The sequence below is a fragment of the Excalfactoria chinensis genome, chromosome 6 (genome assembly GCF_039878825.1).
Source record: "Excalfactoria chinensis isolate bCotChi1 chromosome 6, bCotChi1.hap2, whole genome shotgun sequence".
Classification (NCBI taxonomy): Eukaryota; Metazoa; Chordata; class Aves; order Galliformes; family Phasianidae; genus Excalfactoria; species Excalfactoria chinensis.
The window spans coordinates 11,481,742-11,504,252 of record NC_092830.1 but is presented as its reverse complement, the minus strand read 5'-3'; the positions used below and the strand labels follow the sequence as shown (position 1 = coordinate 11,504,252).

Below are 22,511 nucleotides of genomic sequence, written 5' to 3'. Positions count from 1 at the left end.
AATGAGTTACATCTCAAGTGATCAGCCCCACAGTTAGGTTGGATGGGAATGTGAAGTGTTTAAATCTGCTTTGAAGAGCAGTTCATTGGGCTGTGTAAATATTTGGTCTTTTCAAAGGCTGGAGACTAAGTCACAGGGGACTCAAATTTCTTGTTTCTGTGCATTAAGCCAGTAGTTGACCTGCTTCAAAATTCAAACCTCTTCATCCCAAATGTATATACTGCTGACTATTCTGCTCTTTCATAATGCAATGCAAGGCAGAAGAGTCGTATTGTAGATTTCTGTTTGGAACATAAGTTGCCTAAAATAGCGATCATAAATTTTAAAAAAACCTTGTCCTTCAATTCTCTCAGAACTTGACTAGTGGGATCATTGCAAAACAGTGATAGAGAGGCAATAAATATCGATATCTATTTGGCTTCTCATACTTGAGACATTCAGATGCATCTTCGCAAGGCAGATGCTGGAAGCCCATTTGAAATTAATATTTCTCTAAACAAAAGACTTCAAATGTGTTGTTTATTCCTCACCAGTTTTGTGCATGGTCCCAAAGAGGGTGTACTTTAATGAGTGTCTGTCAATTTTTTGCTTTTACAAACGAAGTAATACTGATGGACTGCATCTGCTCTGTTACTTTCATTCTACCCGACCGACTGAATATTTGGCATTGCTTTCATGCCTCGCAGCTGTTTGCTCAGGATAGAGAAGTCTTTTGGCATTTGGCAGAGTGGCATTTGAGAGTAAGGAACTAGGCCTTTTGAGAAAGATCCAGTTTTGTCTTTACCAGGGACACATCAGTTTCTGTTGTCATTGTGAGTCACTAATATTTCAGGTTTTGGGGGGGTGTGGGTTTGTTTGCATGCAGCTTAATGTTGGTATTTGCTCCAGAGTTCATGAAAGCATTTATTGTACCCACTGTAGATGGTTTATGGGCTCCTCTGGCTCAGTTCCGTGACTAATGAGGCAGGGGTCCCACGGATCCACACCCCGGGAGAAGGGAAAAAAGAGAAAGGGTAGGGAGATGGGTCTAAAAACAAAACAGCAGCAACAGCCTGAGGAGCATAACTTATTTACTAAATACAAAATATCACAATGCAAGATAACACAATACAGAGTCACAATGCAGAGAATTGTAGAGGCCAGAAGGGACCACTAGAGATCATCAAGTTCAGCCCCCCTGCAGAGCAGATCTGATACAGAAGGCGATACAATACAACATAATTGGAATTGAAGCTAATAAATCAAATAAAATGAGAGTGTCCAAAACCAAAGGCCTTACATGGCTAGGAAGCACGCTCTGCAGAGATGAGCGGAAGGGGAAAAGGGGATGTCTGTGCACAATTTTATCTTTAACCTCTCGATGGAAAACAGAAACAGAACAGTGAACAGTCCTCTGGGATGTGTAGTCCTCCTTCTCTTCTGAGACAGGTGTGCCAGGAAGTATTGATGATCCACGGATCTGGAGAATTTAACACCTTAACTCCCAGAATGTTGTCCATCACATTTAAATTCACACGTGTTAGACATGCTATCACAACGAGTTTAGAAATGCACATAACATAAAATTACTGAAACAAGCTGAAGTTCACTTAACTGGTACATTTTTTATTCATCAAGCTCAGGACTTATATTTGCCAGGCTATTGTGCCTGATCAGTTCCCAGATAAGATGTTTTAACTGTTCAACTCTGCACTGGACTCACTTGCTCAAGTATTTACTAAGATGTAGGGAAAAAAAATGAGAAGCTTTGCAGCGAGACAGCTTAGCATTTCATTAAGATCTGCAGATCTAATACCACAGATAGTATAAACCATATAAAACAGCTTATTTCTACTGCCCCATAGACAACAGCAGCGTTAGAGCAAAATATAAGAGCTAATTAAAAGTTTTTGCTGAATTATCTTACTGTAGCAGGTAGGAAAAAAGAAAGAAAGAAAAAGTAAAGAACAAACCAAGCCTATTAGCTTTGAACACTGTATCTGCAACAGAAATATATCCACTATCTCAACCTTAACTTTAAATTACAGTACTTTCAAGCTCATAATCTGCTTTAGGATCAGCATTGTTACAACAGAACACAGTGAATTAGATAACAGAGTAAATCAGAAGCACAGCATCAGAAACAATGATTGACCTGCATCTCTGGGGTTTGGGTTCATTAAAGCTGGGCAAACTCAATCTGCTATCCCACGTGCAAGAGTTCCTGTGCAGAAGATCAGGAGCAGGGAAATTATTTCCTCAGGTTTTGAGAACATGAACCTGTGAAAACATGCCTTGAAGTTCCTTTTAACTGTATCTGCTAGTAAAGTTTAAGAGGTTATCAAAACCAAACTAATTGAAGGTGTAATACAAAACTACTATGCGTGTAAGTAGCAAAGCAATTGTTTTCTCTGCTGTGATTATGAAAAGTGGAAAAGCATCCAGCCTGATCCTGCTCAGCAGGATGCAGACATTATTTGCTGTCTCAAAATTCCTATACTTCTGCTACCTTTATGCTGTGCTTAGATTACCACAGCCATCAGCATTCTTGCCAATATTTAAGTAACTGAGTTATTGTTACAGATCAGTGCTGCATGCTAGTATGCCGCAAGCAGCAATCCTACCTTCAGCTCCTCAGTATTCCTAGGGGCAGTTTCCTTCCCTATCATTACAAAATGCTCTCCTTGGACTCTTTTAACTTCATCACACATATTATATAGCCCATTTCTTAGACATTAGCAGCTGCCAGCAGTTTTCCCCACATGGTTTTCCAATAGGTCTCCCATGACAATGACTTTCAGAAGCTGGCCTACTCATTCAGAACCTTCAGACTGCTTAACATGTCCCAATAGTTCTGAACTATGTGATTTCACTGGCCTTAGGGGAACTATACTGTAAAAGAAATAGCATAATTAGCATATAATGAAATCATAGTATACGTTGTGTATAACAACAGCATTATAGCATGTAGCATTTCCATTGGTACTTTGTTCTCCAGAACTATTCAAGGAATAGCGTTCTCAAGCAATACGTTATTAATACAAACATGAAACACAAACCTTCTATGCTACCAAGGGAATTAAAACAGAATGAAACTAAACACAGCACTTACAGCTTCAAAGAACAAACAAAAAAACCTCAATGTAAATAGTTTGGCAATTCCCAGAAATATAATCCACCAAAAACTAGAAACCAGGGAACAGATTTGTGGTCTTGTGATTTCAAAGAAACAGAAATGTTATAGTACAAGAGGCTTTGAAAAGATTCTAGGGAGCATCACTTATGTCCAGCTCCTTTTCAAGCTTGCAGTCGGTACTCGATGTTTTCAGAACTGAAGCAAGATAGGCCTGTAGTAAAGAAGGAGCTTAAGTATTAGTGTTTTTCAGCAACAGCATTTCTGAAGACCAAGCAGTGGATGTGAGCACAGAGAGGCTGTGGGTGCTGCATTTCAGCAGTGGTGACAGCGGGTCACATCTACTGGTGCAGATTTGTAGGCGTATGGCATGCAGGCTCTTGTTCGTAGCTGGTGAAAATTCATAGCTTCTGGTGGTGATTGCGCTGAAAAAGAGTGCTTTGCAGCTGACAATTTTCTGTTTCAAACAATGTTATTGTGTTCTTTGTATCCGTTGTAATTTCCACTGAGATAAATGGGAGTGACCTGTGTATATATAAGGATCATGTAGCAGTGTCTAGAACTATTATTTTGCTATGAATGGAAAAGCTGCAGAAGGGTGAGCTGAGGACACAACTCCCAACTTCAATTAAATTATTAATGAGTTGATACCAAAGAAGGAAGTAATTCTTCTCTTTTCCACTACAGCTTTTTTTTCTTCCTCTCAGTTAATATGAGAACCATACTGAGGAGCACACAGGGACAGCAGCAGCCCTTCAACTGCAAATTACCATATCCTATTTTGAAGAGTTTCTTTCCTTTTCCAGAGTGCCTGCAGAAATGCCAAGCTTCCCAAAAGAGACAGCTTTGTAACAATACCAAAAAAAAAAACCTGCTGTGCTCTTCTGCACGTAAAGATTTGATATTTTTTCTTTTATCTTAACTTCATAAAGAGGGACAATTTCATAGGCCTGGTTTTGCTATATATAATAGAAGCAAATTTTTACAAGACTGACACTGACATGGATCTAGACTTAGATTTCATCTGCCTGTGCTCTCTCTGGTTAGAAGCCACAGCAACATTGCTACCAAATCCGTATAAGGAATAAGCAACAAGGGAAAAAAGAAGTCAACATTGCTGCTGCCTGTTAATCACTGCACACATATCCAGACAGAAATTTTCTTTTAGCCTACAAACCCGCCTGCAACTGCAAATTTGCTAGAGGTATTTTTATTCTACAGCTTACAAGAATAGAAGACTATTTTCTCTATAACACACAAAATTACTCAGGGCAGACAAAAAGAAAGGAACACAGAGCTCACTGATTATCTAGAACATACCAGCTTGCTGTTCCGTCAGCAGCAGCTTTCATGAGTTGCTCAACTTCTTACACGGTCTGTGCCTATTGATTGCAAAAGATAATGATGCACATACAGCTTGTGTGCATTGTTCTATAGTCCATTTAATATTAATCTCAAACACAGTTTTATCTTTCTCTTCCCCCTACAACCCAGCCACCATTCTGTTTAAGCATAGAAAGAGTTATGGAATATGGTTAGCAAAATAGCTAAGAATTTGCTTAGATGAAACTTCAAAGACATGAAAGGAAGAGCTGAAAGAAAAGTAAAGCAGCCAAGGAAATACTTTGTTCATCCATCCATAATTCCTTGCAATTAAGTGGCAGTTTGCTTGCTATACTTTCCTCGTGAAAATATGCAAAAGGAAAACATTTTTAGAAGCATTCTATAGCTTTGAGTTACAGTGTGCTGCATATAACCAAACTCAGCTGTCTGTTTAGTATTGCGGCATAGCCCTCTTGTATAGAATGGTCAAAAAGATCAGGTAGCTCCAAGCATCACGAGTTGGATTTGATCCCCTTCCAACTTAGGATATTCTGTGACTCTGTGAAAGCCATCCGCATAATCCCGTTATTTGAAAAAATAAACATAAAAAAGCATGTAAAAGCTAACAACTTAAATCATATAAAAGAAAGTTCTAAAATCATAGTTTCTTCCCTTGTTCCTCTGATCTTTGGCACAACTTTTTGAAGATCCTAAAACTATCACTGCGGGTTCCTTTTTCTTTTATTCCCCATTTTTATTTTAGTTATCTGTTTATTTTTATAATAGTAATAGATCTCTTAATTCCAGCGTATAATGATGGGAAAAAAATAATACACAAAAATCCTAAAGAATCTAGGATATCATTCGTTCTCCTCTACTTGTACCCCCAATACTTAACTTCCGTAGCTCAGCTCTGTCACAGTTCATCCTGGCTTGGCCTGGTTCCATGACGAAGAGGCAAATCCATGAGCTCCCAAAACAAGGATGCTGGCAGAGGGCTCTCCAAAAGCAATTGAAACCTGAGCTCCTAACTCTGCCTTTGTGTGCAGCCAGCCACACCAGCAACTCCCAGGCGAAGCTCCAGTCACGTACTGGAAGCAATGCTGCCTCGTGCTGCAGCAGCCTCTCATCAAGTATTTCCCTGGTCTCCTACAGTTTACAAAAAACATGTATTACTGAGCAGCACCCTTTAACACAGTCATCCCACAGCACTGTCTTGCCACTTGTGAGAACAGTGTAAGGCATACAGTATTAAGGACTCTATCCAGTAAGGAAAGGTATGCTCATCTGAGGCCCCATGGGAACAGAACTACACCAAATTTAAGGGGCTGGAAGGTGAAAATTCAAAGGTCGGAAAAAAGGTTGTTGACAGAACCTTGGCTTCAAGTGTCTAAATTGTCATAGCCGTGCAAGTCAATTCACATGGGCAAAGCCAAACTGCAGTAATGTTTGTTTAAATTAAAAAAAGGCCTCAGAAATGACTAGAAATGCATCTAGCAAAAAAGCACATAAGGAGATGATGTGTTTGTTCTTACCATAACTTTCTGAAACGTCCATTTTTCTCTAACATTCCTACAGCTAGTCACTACTTTTTTCCTTTTTCTCTCACCTTTTTCCATACATCTTTTCCATTTTTTTCTCCAAGAAAATGAAGATCTATCAGTGAATCCGGTCAACTCAAACTGAATTTTTCTAGCCTCGACCCCTGGGAAATGGGAGCAGCACGTATCTGAGCCAAACATTTCATCTGTTTGTTTTTTTTTTATATTTTAAGCTCAGCTGCATTTGTGTCTGTCATGGTTTTGTGATCATCAGTATTCCACATCATCACATCCTTGTAAGCACATTTCACCCCTTTTCTTTTTCATAGCAAAATAAAAAGGTCCCCAGTATTTAGTTTGATAGCTCTGGAAACTATTTAACAGCAATGCTGACTCATGAATACACATTCCTATTTTCACTTGATGCAAAGAAATTAAATACCACAGAGACTGCTCTACAGCAAAAATCCAAATAAGCTGGGAGAGAGTGAAACTGCACTAGGCCATAACACACTGATACACTTACAAGATTCAGCCAAGCTTTTCTTCTTTCAACCGTGATAAGTGCTGGCATATTCTTCTGGCAAACTGATGTTAAGTACTTCAGCATGTCTGCATACTTGCTAGGGTAGACGAAAAACTCATTACAGAAGAAAACAGAGGTCTAAGAATTCAGGGCGGATGGGAGGGAGCCACTGCAATCAGAAAACAGTTATTAAATTGAATGCTGCATAGCAGAAAGCCCAACTTCCCTATGAAAACTACAGAAAAAATGAAAAACCGGACCTTTTTTCTTCTTTCCTAACAGCAGATATTTTAATGTTTTTATTTTACATTTCTTGCCTGCTTCTCTGAAAACATCTCCCTTTCCCAACCCTAATATAATATAAACTGAAAAGCCACAAAGAGTTTTAAAGAAATGTCAGTGGCTATAATAATAGCATATAATAATAGCAAGACAAGTAAAAGAGCGAAATGTTTTGATGCTTGCATATCACAAGTCTTTCAATAGGAATACTTCTAATGTCCCAAGGCAGGAGTTTCCTATCAAAGACTTCACTCCGGATGTTTTCTCAGAGCATCCCGATCATCAGCCTATGTGGAACAAATCAAGTTGCTCATGTTCACCAAAGAAAATGATCACAAAAGCAATAACAGACTTTATAAATGGTCTTGCAGAGTTTAAGAAGGCTTCGTGAACATAAAATCAAAAAGGGTTGCGTTTCACAGCGGTTTGGAGGTGAGTTCGTACCCTTCCTTCATGCTTCTCTGACATTGGTAATTATCTGAGGAAGAAACAGGATGGTCTGCTGACATGTTATAAAAATAGAAATTTAATACTTTTAAGATAGATGCTCAGGACACGTTAGAGGGTCATGTTCAAATCAAATACAGCTCAGGAGCCAAGGGAGAACAATGCTGACACCAAGTGGAAGAGAATGTTGCTGCAAACTTGAGATGGATCTCAGAGCCACAAGTCTTCCACTGAGGTGTAAAAAACGTCAGATGAAGGCCACATAGATCCTCTGAAGGTAGAACTTAGTGTTATCCTAACATGTACACTAGATTAATTATGACTCTCTCCCCTCTGTTGTAGCTGGCCTTAATAAGCAACACAACCACCTGCCACTCTAAACACATCAGACACTTCTCCCCTTTGTGAACTGCAAATAACACTCCTCAATCTGTAATCAACATACGACCTGCGAGTCTGGCTGTGGTAGGAGCTTTCAAGCTGCTCTGCTCACAGCAAAACTGAAAACAGGCATTCACAGACTGAGAAGTAACAAAAGTGAGTCTCCACTACTGCTTAGTTTGTTTCTGTACAGCGTATCGCCTCACAGTGTTTTTCCAATCTGGTAAAGGCATCTGTCATCAATCAATTTTAGAAAGATCTTTCCCACTCACATTTTTTATGCCATCACTGAATGGCTGATGGTGATCAGCGTCGTCAGCTTGTGCAATCACTTGAGCACTATTTCTGAATTACTCATTTCATTAAAGAATCGTAGGACATCAATTTAACCAGGTTCCCTCTTCATGTTCAAGTCACTTCATGAAGTAAAACACAGCTGAGAGTGTGCTTCAAAGCTTACAGAGCACGCCTCCTGCCTCCCCTATTCTTTCCAAGCACAACTTTCATCAGCCAAAGGAAAATACAAGTAACATTGTCTAGATGTCACAGGGAGCAGGGAGGTAGTGGCAAAATCCACAGATTCATAGGAAGGATTTAAGTGTGACAGCATTCATACAGTAAGGCAGGAGAAAGTCCCAACAATGCTGGAGCAAACATTAAATGTGTCACATTGACTGGATCAGTGGATCTCATCATTTGCTAAAAACAGATCAGGCATATTTGTCATTTCAGAGTTACAGACCTCCAGCATAAAGGCAGGCCTGCTGAAGACCTCAGACACAGCTCAGAAATAACATCACACATCACCAGACCACATCCCTTGTGCTCTTCACCCATCAATGGAAAGGCTTTGCTGTTGAAAACCTAGAATGAGTAATGAATATTCCAGCCACCTCCAGTTTGTTAGGCTTTTAAAGTCACAACTGCCTAATACGGTGCTCTTTATCAAATCCTTATGTCTGCAGTCAGTAAATTATTCTTCTCTGTTTATCCAGAAGGAGAAGAAAAAAATACATTTTCACAATATATTACCCATAATCTTTGTGGAGATCCAAGTCCAGCTCTGATTCTCAATGTGCGGCATTTTTAATCCAGTCTTCTGGTTTGGACGGCTCCCAAACACAAACTTAAAACTTAATGTTTAATGAGCCCATGCTTTTAAAGAATTTACAAAGGTCAGAAAAAATACTTTTTTTTGTGTGTGTGGAATGGGAAGTAATACAAAGAAACCTTTCCATAACATAACAGCAAAGCCTACAGAAGCACTGACAAATCTCTTGGCAGTTCAAGTGCTACACGCAGGACTCGTTATGCTCACGTCTAAACTCAACTAAAAGTTATCTTTGCAAAGCAAAGATATGTGAAAGAAAACAATCCGGATCTGTACCAGTTTAAAGTTAGGAAATTATGCTAAACCCACAAATATGAATCAGTACTATGAGAGTCTATCCATGAAAAATTACACTGACTGGACCCTTTAGTCTAACCTGGAAGCCTGAGTTTCATATATCATAAGATCACATTTGCTTCATTTTTGAAAGGTTTCAACTAATTTCAAAAGCATTATCATGAGATTAGCAAAGGAAAACATCATTTAAATTGCTGCTTAAATTGAGGACAGTCCATTCATCAGACTGCAAATCCTTTTTCATGGCAACTTCAAATGAAAGTGAAGCACCAATTTTTTCTTTCTTTCTTTTTTAAACAAATCGGTTGATGTGGAAACACTCCCCTCTTTGAAGAATGCTGAAAACCTGACACTAACAAAACTCCCTAAGCCACAAAGAGCCATCTCAATAAAACCATAATTCAAATAGATGAAGTCTCCATAAAATATTTAGGTGCAGTAGGCCGACCAACTCAAACCACACTGTATAGTTTCAGAAATCCATTCTGAGGTGTCTGCGGTCTTTCTGAAGGGCTGCAATAGTGTTTAGCTCCCCTCTCCCAGCCACTGGCTCTGCAATCCCTTTTCAGTAGGGCTCCACTATTGCAGAGAATAACTACAGAGTCTCTGCAGCCTTGCTGATAAAAAGAGAAGCATACATAAAGGGCATAGGAAGAAGAGAAAACAAGAAATGAGAGTTATTTCCTTAGGGCGTTAGCTTTTCTTCTGACTGAAGGACGGGATGCAGTGGTATGCACACACCCCAAAAGTTGTGCTTCTGTTTGCTTAATTCAGGAAGGATTTATCTATCATGCTTCAGTACAGAGATATGAAAAAGCACTCTAGAACTTGATAAAAAATAAAATAAAATAAAAGTCCAGTCATTTCTTAATCCAGAACATAAGATTTGGAAACAATGATGACAAAGAGCATGACAAATCACTACTGGAAAAGTTTGATTTATAATTCAATTAGCTTCTATGGTGTAATCTTCTACAAAAAGCACATCCCAACAACAATAAAAAGATCCCTCACATTAAATAGCTGAAAATGCAAACACCAGTGTAATTGCTTCAAGTTGCTTCAAGAGAAACAGCCAATAAAAGCAAGTTTCATTTCCAGGAAGCAACAAGGGATCTGAGCCACATTTGCCATTTCACTTTTTGCTTGCTTTGCTGGAACTGGTTCATGCACATTGAATATGTTTACTTTGTAGACCTAACTTTGATGTTTCTCGTTTAGTGGACTTTCAGCAATTGTTATATTATGAAAGATGGAGGGTACCTATCCAATATGCTGGATTTCCTGCCAGAAATTACAAAAACAAGATCAACCACAGAATTCTGAATTCCCTCCTCACCACAGATGGGATTTCTTTCATAAGCTTACCTCAGAGCAGGAGTGTGCCTCACGGCTATGCTTCGTCTGGGCTTTTATTAAAGAACTTGAAAGGATTTTTCCAGAAAAATTCTTTCCCACATCACCACAAGCCCAGACAGACTGTGACATTTTGCAGAAATACAGGGAGTGAAGTTCCTTCTAAAACGAAGTCATTGAAATAGAATGCCAAGTCTCTTGGCTTTTCCAATGCCTTTCCAATTTCCTCTTGCTACTGTAAGAACACATAGTTACTGTGAGCAGAAGCAGATACAGTTGGATGGTCTTGCACACTCATTTGAGTACGTGTTTCAGGGATTCTCAAAGGAGAGTTGACATACGAGAGTATAGTGGAAGGTAGAAGTGTGTGCTTCGATGCTGTCTGCATGAATTGACTAGGGTTTTAGATCTGGAATCATTTCATAAACATCCTTGCACTTGTGTCTTCTGTTCTCTGTACTTACGATTATACAGAATTTTTCAGTTGTTTTTTTTTTTTTGTTTTTAAATATGGAGAGGTTTTCCAAGAACGACAGTCTCAGTATTCTCCTTGCAGAACATGCTCTGCATATGAATCATGACTTAGCATTATAGAAGTCTGTCGATTTTTCCTTAACACAGACAATTAAGAAAGAAGCCAGAAAGAAAGGAGTCAAAAACATGAGAGTCACGAGCTTCAATTACATACAAGTTAAATCTATTCAATAATACTCTACATGATCTGTTACCCTTCCAATCATCTAGGAGTGACCTGCAAGGATGCGTGGTAACTTCAGGATGTAGTCTGAGACCACAGGCCTTACTACTACATGCCCCTCAAGTCATTTCCTAATAAAAACTAATTTCTAATTAAGTGGTAATGATACATAACATCACAAACTGAAAACAAAACTTATATTGACCCTCTCCCTAAAGCAACATTAGTCTATCAAGGTTCTTCCACCAGGAGATTTTTGATCAATGAGGCTAACAAGAAATCCAAGCGCTAGCATTCTTTTAAAGAAGAACATGTCACCCAAAGAGAATCTGAGACAAATTCAGCAACATATGGAAAGATGAAATGGCTTTCACCCTTCCGTATTTGCTCCCCTGAATCACCAACATACGGCAACACAATATAAAGAGTTTCAGTAGAGAAAAAAATCAGTGGCTTTAATCTAATGAAGTTCTGCATTGAGATATTTAACATGGAAGAAGTTGGAACTCTATTCTTGTCTCTGTTCTTATACAATTACATCAGCATTTTTTTTTTTTTCAAAAATCAGAATTTTAACTTCTGGTTCTCCTCTAGCTTATGCTTATGCTGAATACTTATAGTACCGGCAAGTAGCTGTGGTCAGTACTTAAACTACATATAAAGTAATTTATTTCCACTTGTAGCTTACAACTCAGTGAAGCACTTCTGATTCCTTGCTGAATCAGTTCATGTAACTTTCTTACCTGGAGGCCGTCTGCTTGTCTTGCTGAGAAACAAGGGTTCACATCGACAAAAAGCATCTCATAATGCTGAAGCAAATACAGCAGGAGGCCATTGTAAAGTCTTTGTTCTTCACAAGCCAATGGACTGACAGGAATCCTAAGGGCAGAACAGATAGATAAAGTTTCAGAGCTCTGAGATAAGTCATGAACGGAGCACCCCTAATGCCCCGAACAATTCAGAGTGCAGCCTGTTAGACAGTTGGATATAACAAGTGTTCCAGCCCCCTTCCTAATACATGATTGCTGGGACAGGAGTCATCTTCATCTGGTGGGGGTCACGATACCGCAAAACTCACAGTGATGGAGTCTCAGTGTGCTACAGCTACTCACATCACATCAAATCTTTGACGCAGCAGAACAAGATAGCTAGAGCCTGACAGTTTCTCAGCTGTGAAGTTCATAATATCAAGGATGAAGAGGACAAAAAAAGAAGCCACAAAAATCTGCCACTACTCAAAGGTACAAGGGCTGAAAGAGCTGTTTTGCTGTTTCAGCTTCTGAAGGTGAATTTTGATGACATAAATATTAAAAGAACAGTCTGTGTGTGTGTGGGGGGGAATAATAAAAATTCTAAGATAGTGTTTCAATAGAATAATTTGTGATTTCATAGACTTTGGTCACATGAAGCAGAATTTCCAGGTGCTCCCAACAACAGATTGTCCATAATGGGATTTTTTGTTATTATTAAATAAGCAGTAGTTAAACTTGTTCTATCCATGAAGTAAACTAAATTGGAATCATTTAATTTAAATCTGGGGATTCATTATGTGACATTGTAATCTCATTCCCTTAAGGGACTGCGTATTCCCATAGTGAGCTATCTGGAGGCTTGAGGAACATTACATATAAATTTGTTGCCCGATCCAGCTTCCCTGTTTATGCTGCAACAACTCAATTCTACACAGCATGATATTAATATTTAAACAAGAAATTCATAAACTAAGGAGACTAAGGAAGAGAAATACACACACCAGTCTTCCGCTTGCCAAATTAGTACCTTTGCTATTCATTTGCAATTTTGAAGTACAAATATATGCACAGGGTCCAGTTCAAGCAGTTTCATTCACATATAATTTTTGTAAATATACAGTTGTTTCTGTAAGAGCTTGGGCTCCTTTTAAAGGAGAATGTATTAAGCAGAGTTATAGGCAGATATAACTTAGATGTACTGGACAAACCACCTCGATCATCACTTCTTCCTTCAGGGCTGGCTAACAATTCTCCCTCTTGGATTCCTCTTTTTCTCAAAACTTGTCCATTTCTCACATGACAAAGCAAACCAAAAAGAAAAATCTTTTTAAGGCTGGTTAGCAGAGCACACAGGAACCCCAACCAAACTCTTTTCTCCATTAGCATGGAATACTCCACAAGCCGTCCAAAGGCAAACAGCTCTCTCCATATTTAGTGGGGCTCACGTTCACATAGTACTTCTGAGTGCTCCATTCTCAAGTCAGCATCAGACAAACCAAAGCTATACTCAGAATGTGATGCTACAGCTGATTCCAAATATCAGACATCTGCAGATATTCACAGGTGGCAACACATGAGGATTCCAAATATAGTAAGAACATTTTTAGTTTTCTCTGCAGCCACATTCCACATTCAGTTTCAATTAGTTCTGCAAAACAAGCACTTCCTGCCACTTCAGACACTTCTGCTTCTAGCAGAAACCAATCATCAGGCTGACAATAGAGAAGCTGCGTTCACACCACACTGGCCAGGAATACGTTCTTAGGAAGGGCATAGCTACTGAAGTACATTCTGCACTTCACCTCAAAAACTCTTTTGTAGTACAAATCCAACAACAAAAAAACCCAAAACACTAAAAATAAGAAATAGAACTTGATCATCAGGAATCAACTAGTGTTTTCCTTGAGAAAACCTAAGCCTTTTAAAGTTGCTTTGCCACAAAGCACAAACTAGAAAATTCATACACGCTTTGCCTTGGTTTTGTTCAGGAGACCTGCCAAGGTTCCTTGCTGGCAGAAGCTTATTTGTAAGACTTGCTGTAAATTTACAGAAAGAATGAGTCAAAGTGAGTAGATGCAAACAGATAGTTGGCTAGCACCCTTATGCACGCATCCAAGAACTGCTAACTGCAGTTAGCAGAAATTTCTTTACCAAGACAAGGCATAGCAAAGTGCACACAAAAAATCTAAGTAACACAGGTCAAATCTCTGATAAAAGAAAAGCAGCGTTCACTCAGCACTTGTGCAGGCAAACAGGGTGTGAAACAGCTCACAAGAAGTATGAAGAGCAATAGAAGTGAATAGTTCAGAGGATGAGCAATAAGAATTCTCCAGTGGGTCCCAGCAAAGAAAATCTAGGGAGTAACCAGCATAACTCTTGACCTATGAGCTATGTTTTTGGCTCCCTCACCTACAAGGAGGTGAGGACATGACGGCAGCATCATGCAGATGTTAACACTGAAATTTCAAAAAGCAAGAAACACGTGCCAGGGTAAAAATCTAAGAGAACAGTGCCACAGGAAAAGGAGATCAAAGCTGGTTTATGAAGACTAAAGTAAAATTAGAGCATTTTACTCAGTTATAGTTTTTTTCTGATATATACCTACTTTTTTATTGACACTTTTGGTCCTATCACACAGAACAGGCACAAGAATTGTATGTGCCACTAATATAGTAGCAGAACAATTCCAGTATGAAGAGATTTTCAGTCAAATATTCAAAATATGCAGGGTTAAGGTAAGGGGTTGCAACAGATTAAAAACAGAGAAGTGACATTTAATACCCAGTTTTCATATGGTGACTTTTTTTAGCCTTTAAAATTAAAGGTAATAAGTTCTCTGTGATCCTGTAAATAGACTTCCAGTGTAACACCTGTGCTAAAGCATATAATTTCTATGTCGAAATTAACGTACTTAATAACTGTTCAGTATACACAGTTTAGTTTAGTAAGGAATAATTAGCAACAAGTTTTATGTTCCAATTTTGTGTCCCAACGTCCACAGCTACTCCACGGTCCAACTGCGGAAATACCAAACTCTGACACCTTAGCGAAGCATATGGGATCTGTTGAGTCCTGACCTGAAACACTGATTGAGTACTTGGGCAAAGGACTCAGGCCACCCTGAGAGCACAGATGAAAATAATTCAGCTGCATGGCTGGAATGGGTGGATCCTGACTGCACCTCTCTTAGACTTCATATAAGGTCTGACTGCCAGTGGGGAAGGGTTTGTTCCTGAAGATCCCTCCTTGGTGGAGCTTTCCCCCTGCAGATCTGGAATCTTCTGATATGGGTAAGCAATTGTTTTCCCCTGCCTTATAGCACTTTTCTATCTTACCCGTCCCCCCATCATACCGATCTGCCCAATTGCTACCGTGATCTATGAATGTGAGAGGTTTCAACAATAAAATTGTCAATATATTGAGACAGATAATAATCAGAGATTGAATTTATGCTTGAACATCAACAGAATAAAAATCAAAGCAGAATGGTTTAATAAACAACCCAAAGTAAAAGCAGGAAGACATAACTGTACCAGAAATGCAGAGTACCAGTATGCATGAAGAACAGTGAACACATGAAACGAATTAATGTTACAAATGTAGTTAGCGTTACATGCAGAAAGTTATTTCCAACAATAGCATGGGGTATACGTTTCTGTAGGTTAGATTTAAGATCGTATTTTCTACAACTATCTGAAGCAGAACTCTACTCAAACTATGGCAAGGAGTACTCAATGTGTCTTATTTTCCTGTTAATCCTGGGTGCCAAATGTTTAACAGTGTTGCAGCTAATTGTGTAAAGTCTTGCTCTGAGAGACATAATGGAAATGCATGGCTTTATTCCCCGTACCATGCTTGACTACCTAGAAATTCATCTTGTACAGGGAAACGCAGCAGTTTATTCTGAATCTTGGAGGCCTCGGGCCACTCAGTGGGAAGCAGTCCAGCAATCTTACTGAAAGAAAACGCCAGTTGCAAGGCTCTACTCCCCACCCAATTACCAGAAAGGTGATTTTTTCATAATTCTAGAAGGCAGCTCTCAAGGACAGCAGCAGTTACACACTTCACAAAAAAGAAAATGACCTACTGGTTTCCCTCTCCCAGAGCTGGTGAGATCAGAATGACTATAAAAAGCATTCACATTCACATTCATTGGGCAGATATACTTCTATTTACGGTAGCTGTGCTGTCTTGACAAATCACTCTGGCAGGGAAGCTCAAAGCTGATCATTTCTAAGGCTTCTCACACAGATCACTGCCACAAACATTTAGTTTAGCACTAAGTGAACTCTAAAAAAAAACCAAAAACCCAAACAAATGGGCATGCTTGGAACTGGCTTGAGAAACTCCCAGAATAGACTAGGATGCTTAAAAACTGGAGGGGCTCATCACTTAAAAAGGGAACTTTTTCTGCAGAGATACAGAAATCAGTGGGCATACATTCAAAGAATTTGGGAAGAGAGTAATAAGGCATTATTACGTGTACGTGCACATAAGCTCAATGGGATGGTAAAGGTGCCTTAAGACACAAGTGTGACAGTCAGTGCAGTCCTTGTTGAGTTAGTGTGGGTGTGAGGTCTGGATTTTTGATGAAGGTTTTTTAGCATCAACCTTTTTTTACCTACTGTAAGTATCGTGCAACTAACCCAGACACTGGGAGCAAAACTCATTTGCCTACACTTATTAACTACTTTCAGTACACAGGTCTTAAGGGGTTTTGCTGTACAACTGCTTTGTTCCACAGTTGAATATCCTCCATGGTGAAGCCTATTCTCGTAAGAGTGAATGCTATAAGCCTTGTCACAGTACACTCTGCTAGATAAGTCTATCCAGCTGTTTTTTTAAAGTTCCTTTTATTAACATCACCTGCAAGGGCTATAAACTGTTACACAGTTTATAAGCTCACAGAGCAGAGAAACAGACATTGACCCACTGAAACAAAGGTGTGCAAACTTTGAGACAAGTATAAACACTTCATCACTTTCCTGCATCAATGTGAAGGATAGGATGATGTGCTGATATTTCTGTTTCTCTGGAAAACCCAGCACTGTCAGACCATTCCAGGCCGCTGCTTCTCACCATCTTGACTGGCCTGACATATGCTCTCCTACCTTTCTTTTTTAGCATCCAGTTAAGTGTCTGGCCTCTACTATTCCAAATGCAGCTTCAGCACCTACTGCTTGCATTTTAGTGGCACCAATATATCCAAAACTCTCTCTGCAAAGGATACAATGAATTACTTTTGCATCTTGGAGAGGCTCCCTTTGCTGATGTTACACTAGCCCATAATATTCTGTGTAGACATTTAACTTTCAAAATGCTGCACTTCCTATTGGAGATACTGTTACTACAAAAAGCTTCATTTTCTAGTGTGATCACGTAGCACTGTTTAAAATGGGTGAATAGACACAGAGTACTTACTTGAAAAGAGCAGGTCCAAACACAATGGCCAAATTTTCCAGAGTCATGCAATTCACTGCACTGTATGTTGCTACCTTTAACAGGAAGGCAGACAGGAACTGGAGAAGGTTTTGATGTGCTTTGGGAAGGCAGCTAATTAACTGTCTCAGATTCTTTATGCATTCTGTTGTGTCAATTCTGTGCTCTGTATTTAAAAATAAAGAGGTTATTACACAGATATTCCTGGTAACAACAATCTCACCAGAGACATTGAAATATATTCTTTACTCTTAGTATGTATTCCAAATGACACATTTCTACACTAAGTTTTGATAACTATTTTCATAGATTTTCCAGATTACAAGTTTTATAAGCGCTCTTCATGCTATTTTTCCTGCTAGGGCAGAAGAAGCCAGTACTTGCTGCTTTTTTTTTTTTGTAGAGCTGGTAACAGGCAGTAATAATGTATATGAACACTTAAGGCTACCTTTAAGGACATTATAAGATTATTGGCCTTGATTTTCCCCAGAGATCTTATACATTTGCCTCTCATTAAGAGGTGTAAGGAACTGTACCCCTTCAGCCCCAAATCATCTCAGTTTCCTGACTAATTCATAGCTCTCCATCTCAAAACATTTTTGCTCTATAAAAACACAACTGCAGTTACACAAGAGATGCTCAGAAAAACTAAGTTGTGGATGCTTAGCGTTTCCTTGATTCTCATTCTTCAAAGGAGTGTTACAAGGCAAAAATCATCTCTGTTTGATCAGCAATTCAGAATTAGTGTGATAAAGTCTCCTGGTATTAGAACTGAAATGGCGATGCTGCTCAGTAACTGGCAGCTGATGCTCAAATTTGCCACAGATCTCCAGGATGCATCTGTGTAGCTTCAATATTGTGAACAGCAAATCACATCCTTTAGGGCAATTCTAACCCTAGAAAATACATTCCATAAAGATTAAGACCAATGTTGCCCAACACATTAATGAAAAGGGGTTGGAATGGAGGAGGAGAAAAGAACGAACAGCAAGATTATTCAGGCTAGCCAAAGCAAGGTGACTGCAAGAATCTGTAGAAACCAAAAGGTCTTTCAGCACAGTCTTTTGGAGTTGACGAAAGTGATTTTGTGTACTTCTTTTTGTCATCATTTTTAGTTGGATTCTTGTTTGTTTTCTTTTTTATAAGCATTTACATAACTTGGAATTCAGCAGATGAAGTTTGAACAAGAGCAACGTGCAGTAAAACACACTTATTTGTACAGAAATGCTTGAATTAGTTATCACTGGGAAGCACTTGTTGTAATTGCCTGAAAGCATTAGCTACCATCCATGGTAGAGTTGTATTTGATTGTACACTATTAAGAACTATCAACATGAAAAGGGAACTAGACAGTACTGCTGTAAGCAACTCCTTCTGGCTTTGCAATTGAAATACTTCACACCATTCCGTGCCACTTGCTGCTGCTAGACAGTAAGAAAACTGGTAAAAAGTACTAAATCAGAACGTGGAATAAAAAGGCTGCTGCACAAGGAAACGTGAAATAAAGAAGATTTAGCTTTGGAAAGAGAGATGCGAGGCAGTAGAAATATAAATGTAATACTATGGTGATTAGATTCAAAAATGGCATCTCAGCATGTAGTAATGCACTGAGCATTTCAGAGAAGGAAGTTTAGAAGTGACCACTCTGTACCTTGGAAAGTTTTTATCATGCCAGTACAGATGTTGTCTGGAAGAACAGCCACTGGCAGCTCATTTAGAAACAGTTTCAGAAGGCTGGCCACAGAATCAACATCTCCATGATTAATGAGGTCTACATTTTCTCCCTGATTGTACTTCTGCTTCAGCTCCTTGATTTTATTCACTGAGCCACTGATTCGAAATATACCAACACACTGCAGACCTGCTCAAGAAGAAATATGAAGCAGTATACAATAGTTGTATATCATTATATTTTTGAACATATACAATTACACGCACACACACACACACACGTATATATATAGGATGGCTGCATGGTATAGCTCCTCTGAACAAACGTGAAGGTATCAATAAAATACCCCCTCTATATTTTAATATTACCAGACCTTTGTCAAAACTGTAACACAAGTGCATGTTTTTTTGTTATGCAGTGACACAGTATTTCCCAGGGTCAGAACTGGCATGCTTCATGAAGAGGTGAGGTACAGACACTTTCTGGGGTGTGACTACTGACTCTTCCAGGTACTAGCCAGGCATGATACCACTTGAAAGCAGCCAAAGAGAAGGGAGAGGCAGGGTGATGGTGGTTACCATCATAGAGCCTCAGTGTCTCTGGTGGCCCACATGCCAGAATTTTTGTTGCATAGCCATGGCACCCAAGGACTAGAATACACCAGAGAGTTTTCATGATATTCCATGAAATTATCACAAGACTCAGGTGTTCTTTCAGACCAAAATAAGTGACCATTGTATTAGTGAAATAAAATGAATTTTAGACATTGCTCTCATCACTGAATTTGTCAAAATTCTCTTCCTGTGTTGTCTACTAACTAGATACTGTACAATTCAGTGAATACTGTACAGTTCTGTGATTGGTCTCAAATGGCAAAACAAAGAAAGAGCAACAAAAAGAAAGAAATGAATGGATGCTTCTCAGAGTGAAGCATGCTAAATAATAGTTTTATTTATTTTGTAATGTTGCTGAAAGCAGAAGGGGCTTGGACTGAAAAAGATGATCTAGATAGGGAAATCACAACAGGAGATCAAGAGGTTCTTGGTAGAAGCATAGACTGGAGTGTAGTGCAGGCAGAAGAATGTGCCTTTCCCAGTGCAGAGCAAAGAAAGAAATCGCAGGACTGACATAAAGGTACACTGATTGGTAAGTTGCTGCAAATAACAGTACTTTTCAATTCCCATTTTACTACCATGCTGATATGAAAGATTTAATTACTGTGTCTTCTTATGCTGGCATTTATTTTCAGTGTTATTTTAGCCACAGTTGCATTATTGTTCTGCATAAGTCTGGGAAAGCAGAGAAGTAACAGTTGGCCTGCCCATTTAACTTGAAGGAAACGAATGGTTGGACTGGATGATCTTTTAGGTCTTTTCGAACCTTGGTGTTTCTGTGATTCTATGAAATGTCTGGATTCTTGAACTGTTATGTGTTCAAGGTCTTCTACTTCATTGGTCATATATATTTCTTAAACAGTAGTGGTGTTGAATCCAAAGGGCTCATCTACCTCAGGCTCATCTGCCTCAGGGTCATCCAGAAAATGTAAGTTGTTAGTTGTACTCCCTGGAACAGGAGGTTGTTGCTTTGCTGGAACATATGTCATTAACAGATGTGCATGTTTCATTCAACGTCATTGTTTACTGATGGACCATGTAACCATATGAGTGCAAGTACCATATAATGCTGTTGTGCCATATAATCCATTGACTGCAATTGAAGGCTTTTCAAGGTTTTTCACAGAGCCTTACTTCACTGTAAAATTACATTTTAGGAAGGAAACCCAACACTAATCTACTAGTTTGGTCTTTTCTAAATTAAGTCATTCCCAGAATGTTGTGTTCTTTGTCAGACTTAGCTACAGATAACTCATTACTGTACAAAGAAAAGCGTTGGCTTTCTTCTGTACATACCATTTTGCCATTGCTTTTTCTTCTGCAGCATTCTAGTGCCACTTGATGCTTCTGCGATCAGCTGGAACTAGAAATTGTTTCTTATTGTAACACTGCATAGGGACTGACACCTCACTTTTGTATCTGTTCATTTAATTATCTTATGTGAATGGACAGGCTCTCCTTTTTGGTAATTATAGCTATATTTTCTTCCATACTTCTTGAGATAATTGCAAGTCTGGCCTCCCAGATATTTATATCCCCTTCCACATTACTGTCAAGTGCATTTACTGAGGGGAGTACAGTGAGCAGTAAGCCATTCAGCTTTGCTGGGAGGCAGAAGATTGTGATGGTGGAGCCTTTGAATATGAAGTTAGAGTGCAAGTTAAAGCTAAGGATTAAGGGAATATTTCTTATAATTGCTTTCCAGAGTGAAATTGCAATGTAAAAGAAAAAAGAAAATAATGCCTCATAGTGATGCCTGTTAGTCCTTGGAGTTAGTTTAGACAGTGCACCGGCATAGATGAAGGGACTGCGGACATACCGTTCATCGTGGCTCAGGGCAAGAAAGATTAGACTGTGTGACTTAGGTCTTTCTGTCACTGTTTTCCTTGGTGTTACAGCAGTTAACAGATTCTAAGCTTGTTCTTTTGTTTATATTTTTCAAGAGACCTTTCTGTGAAGCTTTTTCTCTTCCATGACTTTGTTGAGATGCTCTCAACTGATTTCATTTATACTAACACCAATTAAACTCCTAGTTAGACACAGCTAGACTTCACACTCTAATTATTTATGGGCTACTTCCAGTCTCCTCAATGGATAGAACAATTGATTTAAGTGATCCAATAACAATCCATCACTACCTTGGGGGCATATAATTGCTCATAAATACAGTAATTTGTGTCTCATCTTTGTTTTCATAGTCCTAAATGTCTTATAAACTTAGCTAATACAGCTTTAGTGCTTGTAAATAGTAACATGTGAGGAAATAAATAGATCTTCCACACAATAAATCAAATAATGGCATTCATAGTCCAGTATAAGTTCTGAATCCATTAAAAAAAAGGGGGGGAAAGACAGGCCAATTTAGAAATAAAAAATAATGAGCACCACAACCAAGAAATCAGAATTTCTCTCATAGAAGAGAGAAAAAAGATGGAAAACTTTGTAAAGGACAAAATTTATACTGCCACTGACCTGCAGATGGTTTATGGTGTTGTCTTACTGCAACTCCCTCAGGAGGTATATTTTTTCATTTTCTCATTGCAATGCTTGGAACAGCCACAGGATCCATAGCAGAACAACCACAGGGCTCATCATGAGGGCTAGAGAGACATCAGGGTCTCTCATAATGCTTGGAGCAGCTGCAGAGCCTTATGCGGGAACTGGAGCTGCTACAGGACCTACTGATGAAGGGTCCTACTGATGTCTTTTGCATTGCCACCAGATCCAGAGGTACTTTTCTTCTCCTTGACGGTGCTTATTAGTGTTAAACAATACTTGGTAGGCACATGTAAAGCCCCAGCATGCTGCAGTGATTTGTGTTGCCATCATTGTCTTTTTTACTGAATATGTAACCATATACAATAATGTTTTAGAGTAAATGAGTTGTTTTGTTTTTTTTACTACAAATCTTTCACAAAAGCTGAAATGCAGAGGTGAATTTAGCATGGGTTCGTACTTGAT

At 38.9% G+C, this 22,511-nt stretch overlaps 1 protein-coding gene across 1 annotated transcript; it reads right to left on the bottom strand.

Moving 5' to 3' along the window:
- Positions 1-1,053: 1,053 nt before the first annotated feature.
- Positions 1,054-21,376, bottom strand: LOC140254044 (protein FAM13A-like). The gene is made up of 7 exons (XM_072340234.1): positions 21,370-21,376; positions 18,916-19,125; positions 17,247-17,430; positions 11,817-11,952; positions 10,389-10,987; positions 6,503-6,671; positions 1,054-5,584 (listed from the first exon to the last, which is right to left on the bottom strand). Exons 1-5 carry the CDS (start codon positions 21,374-21,376, stop codon positions 10,952-10,954), a joined length of 573 nt encoding a protein of 190 aa, XP_072196335.1. The 3' UTR covers positions 1,054-5,584; positions 6,503-6,671; positions 10,389-10,951.
- Positions 21,377-22,511: the final 1,135 nt, after the last annotated feature.

What these genes read in the sequence shown, in the direction of transcription:
- LOC140254044 (XM_072340234.1), bottom strand. An exon ending in CATGATAAAAACTTTCCAAG is followed by an intron (nt 17,431 to 18,915) that starts GTACAGAGTGGT and finishes TTTTAAATACAG; the next exon opens with AGCACAGAATTGACACAACA. An exon ending in TTTGGACCTGCTCTTTTCAA is followed by an intron (nt 11,953 to 17,246) that starts GTAAGTACTCTG and finishes TTCTGCCCTTAG; the next exon opens with GATTCCTGTCAGTCCATTGG.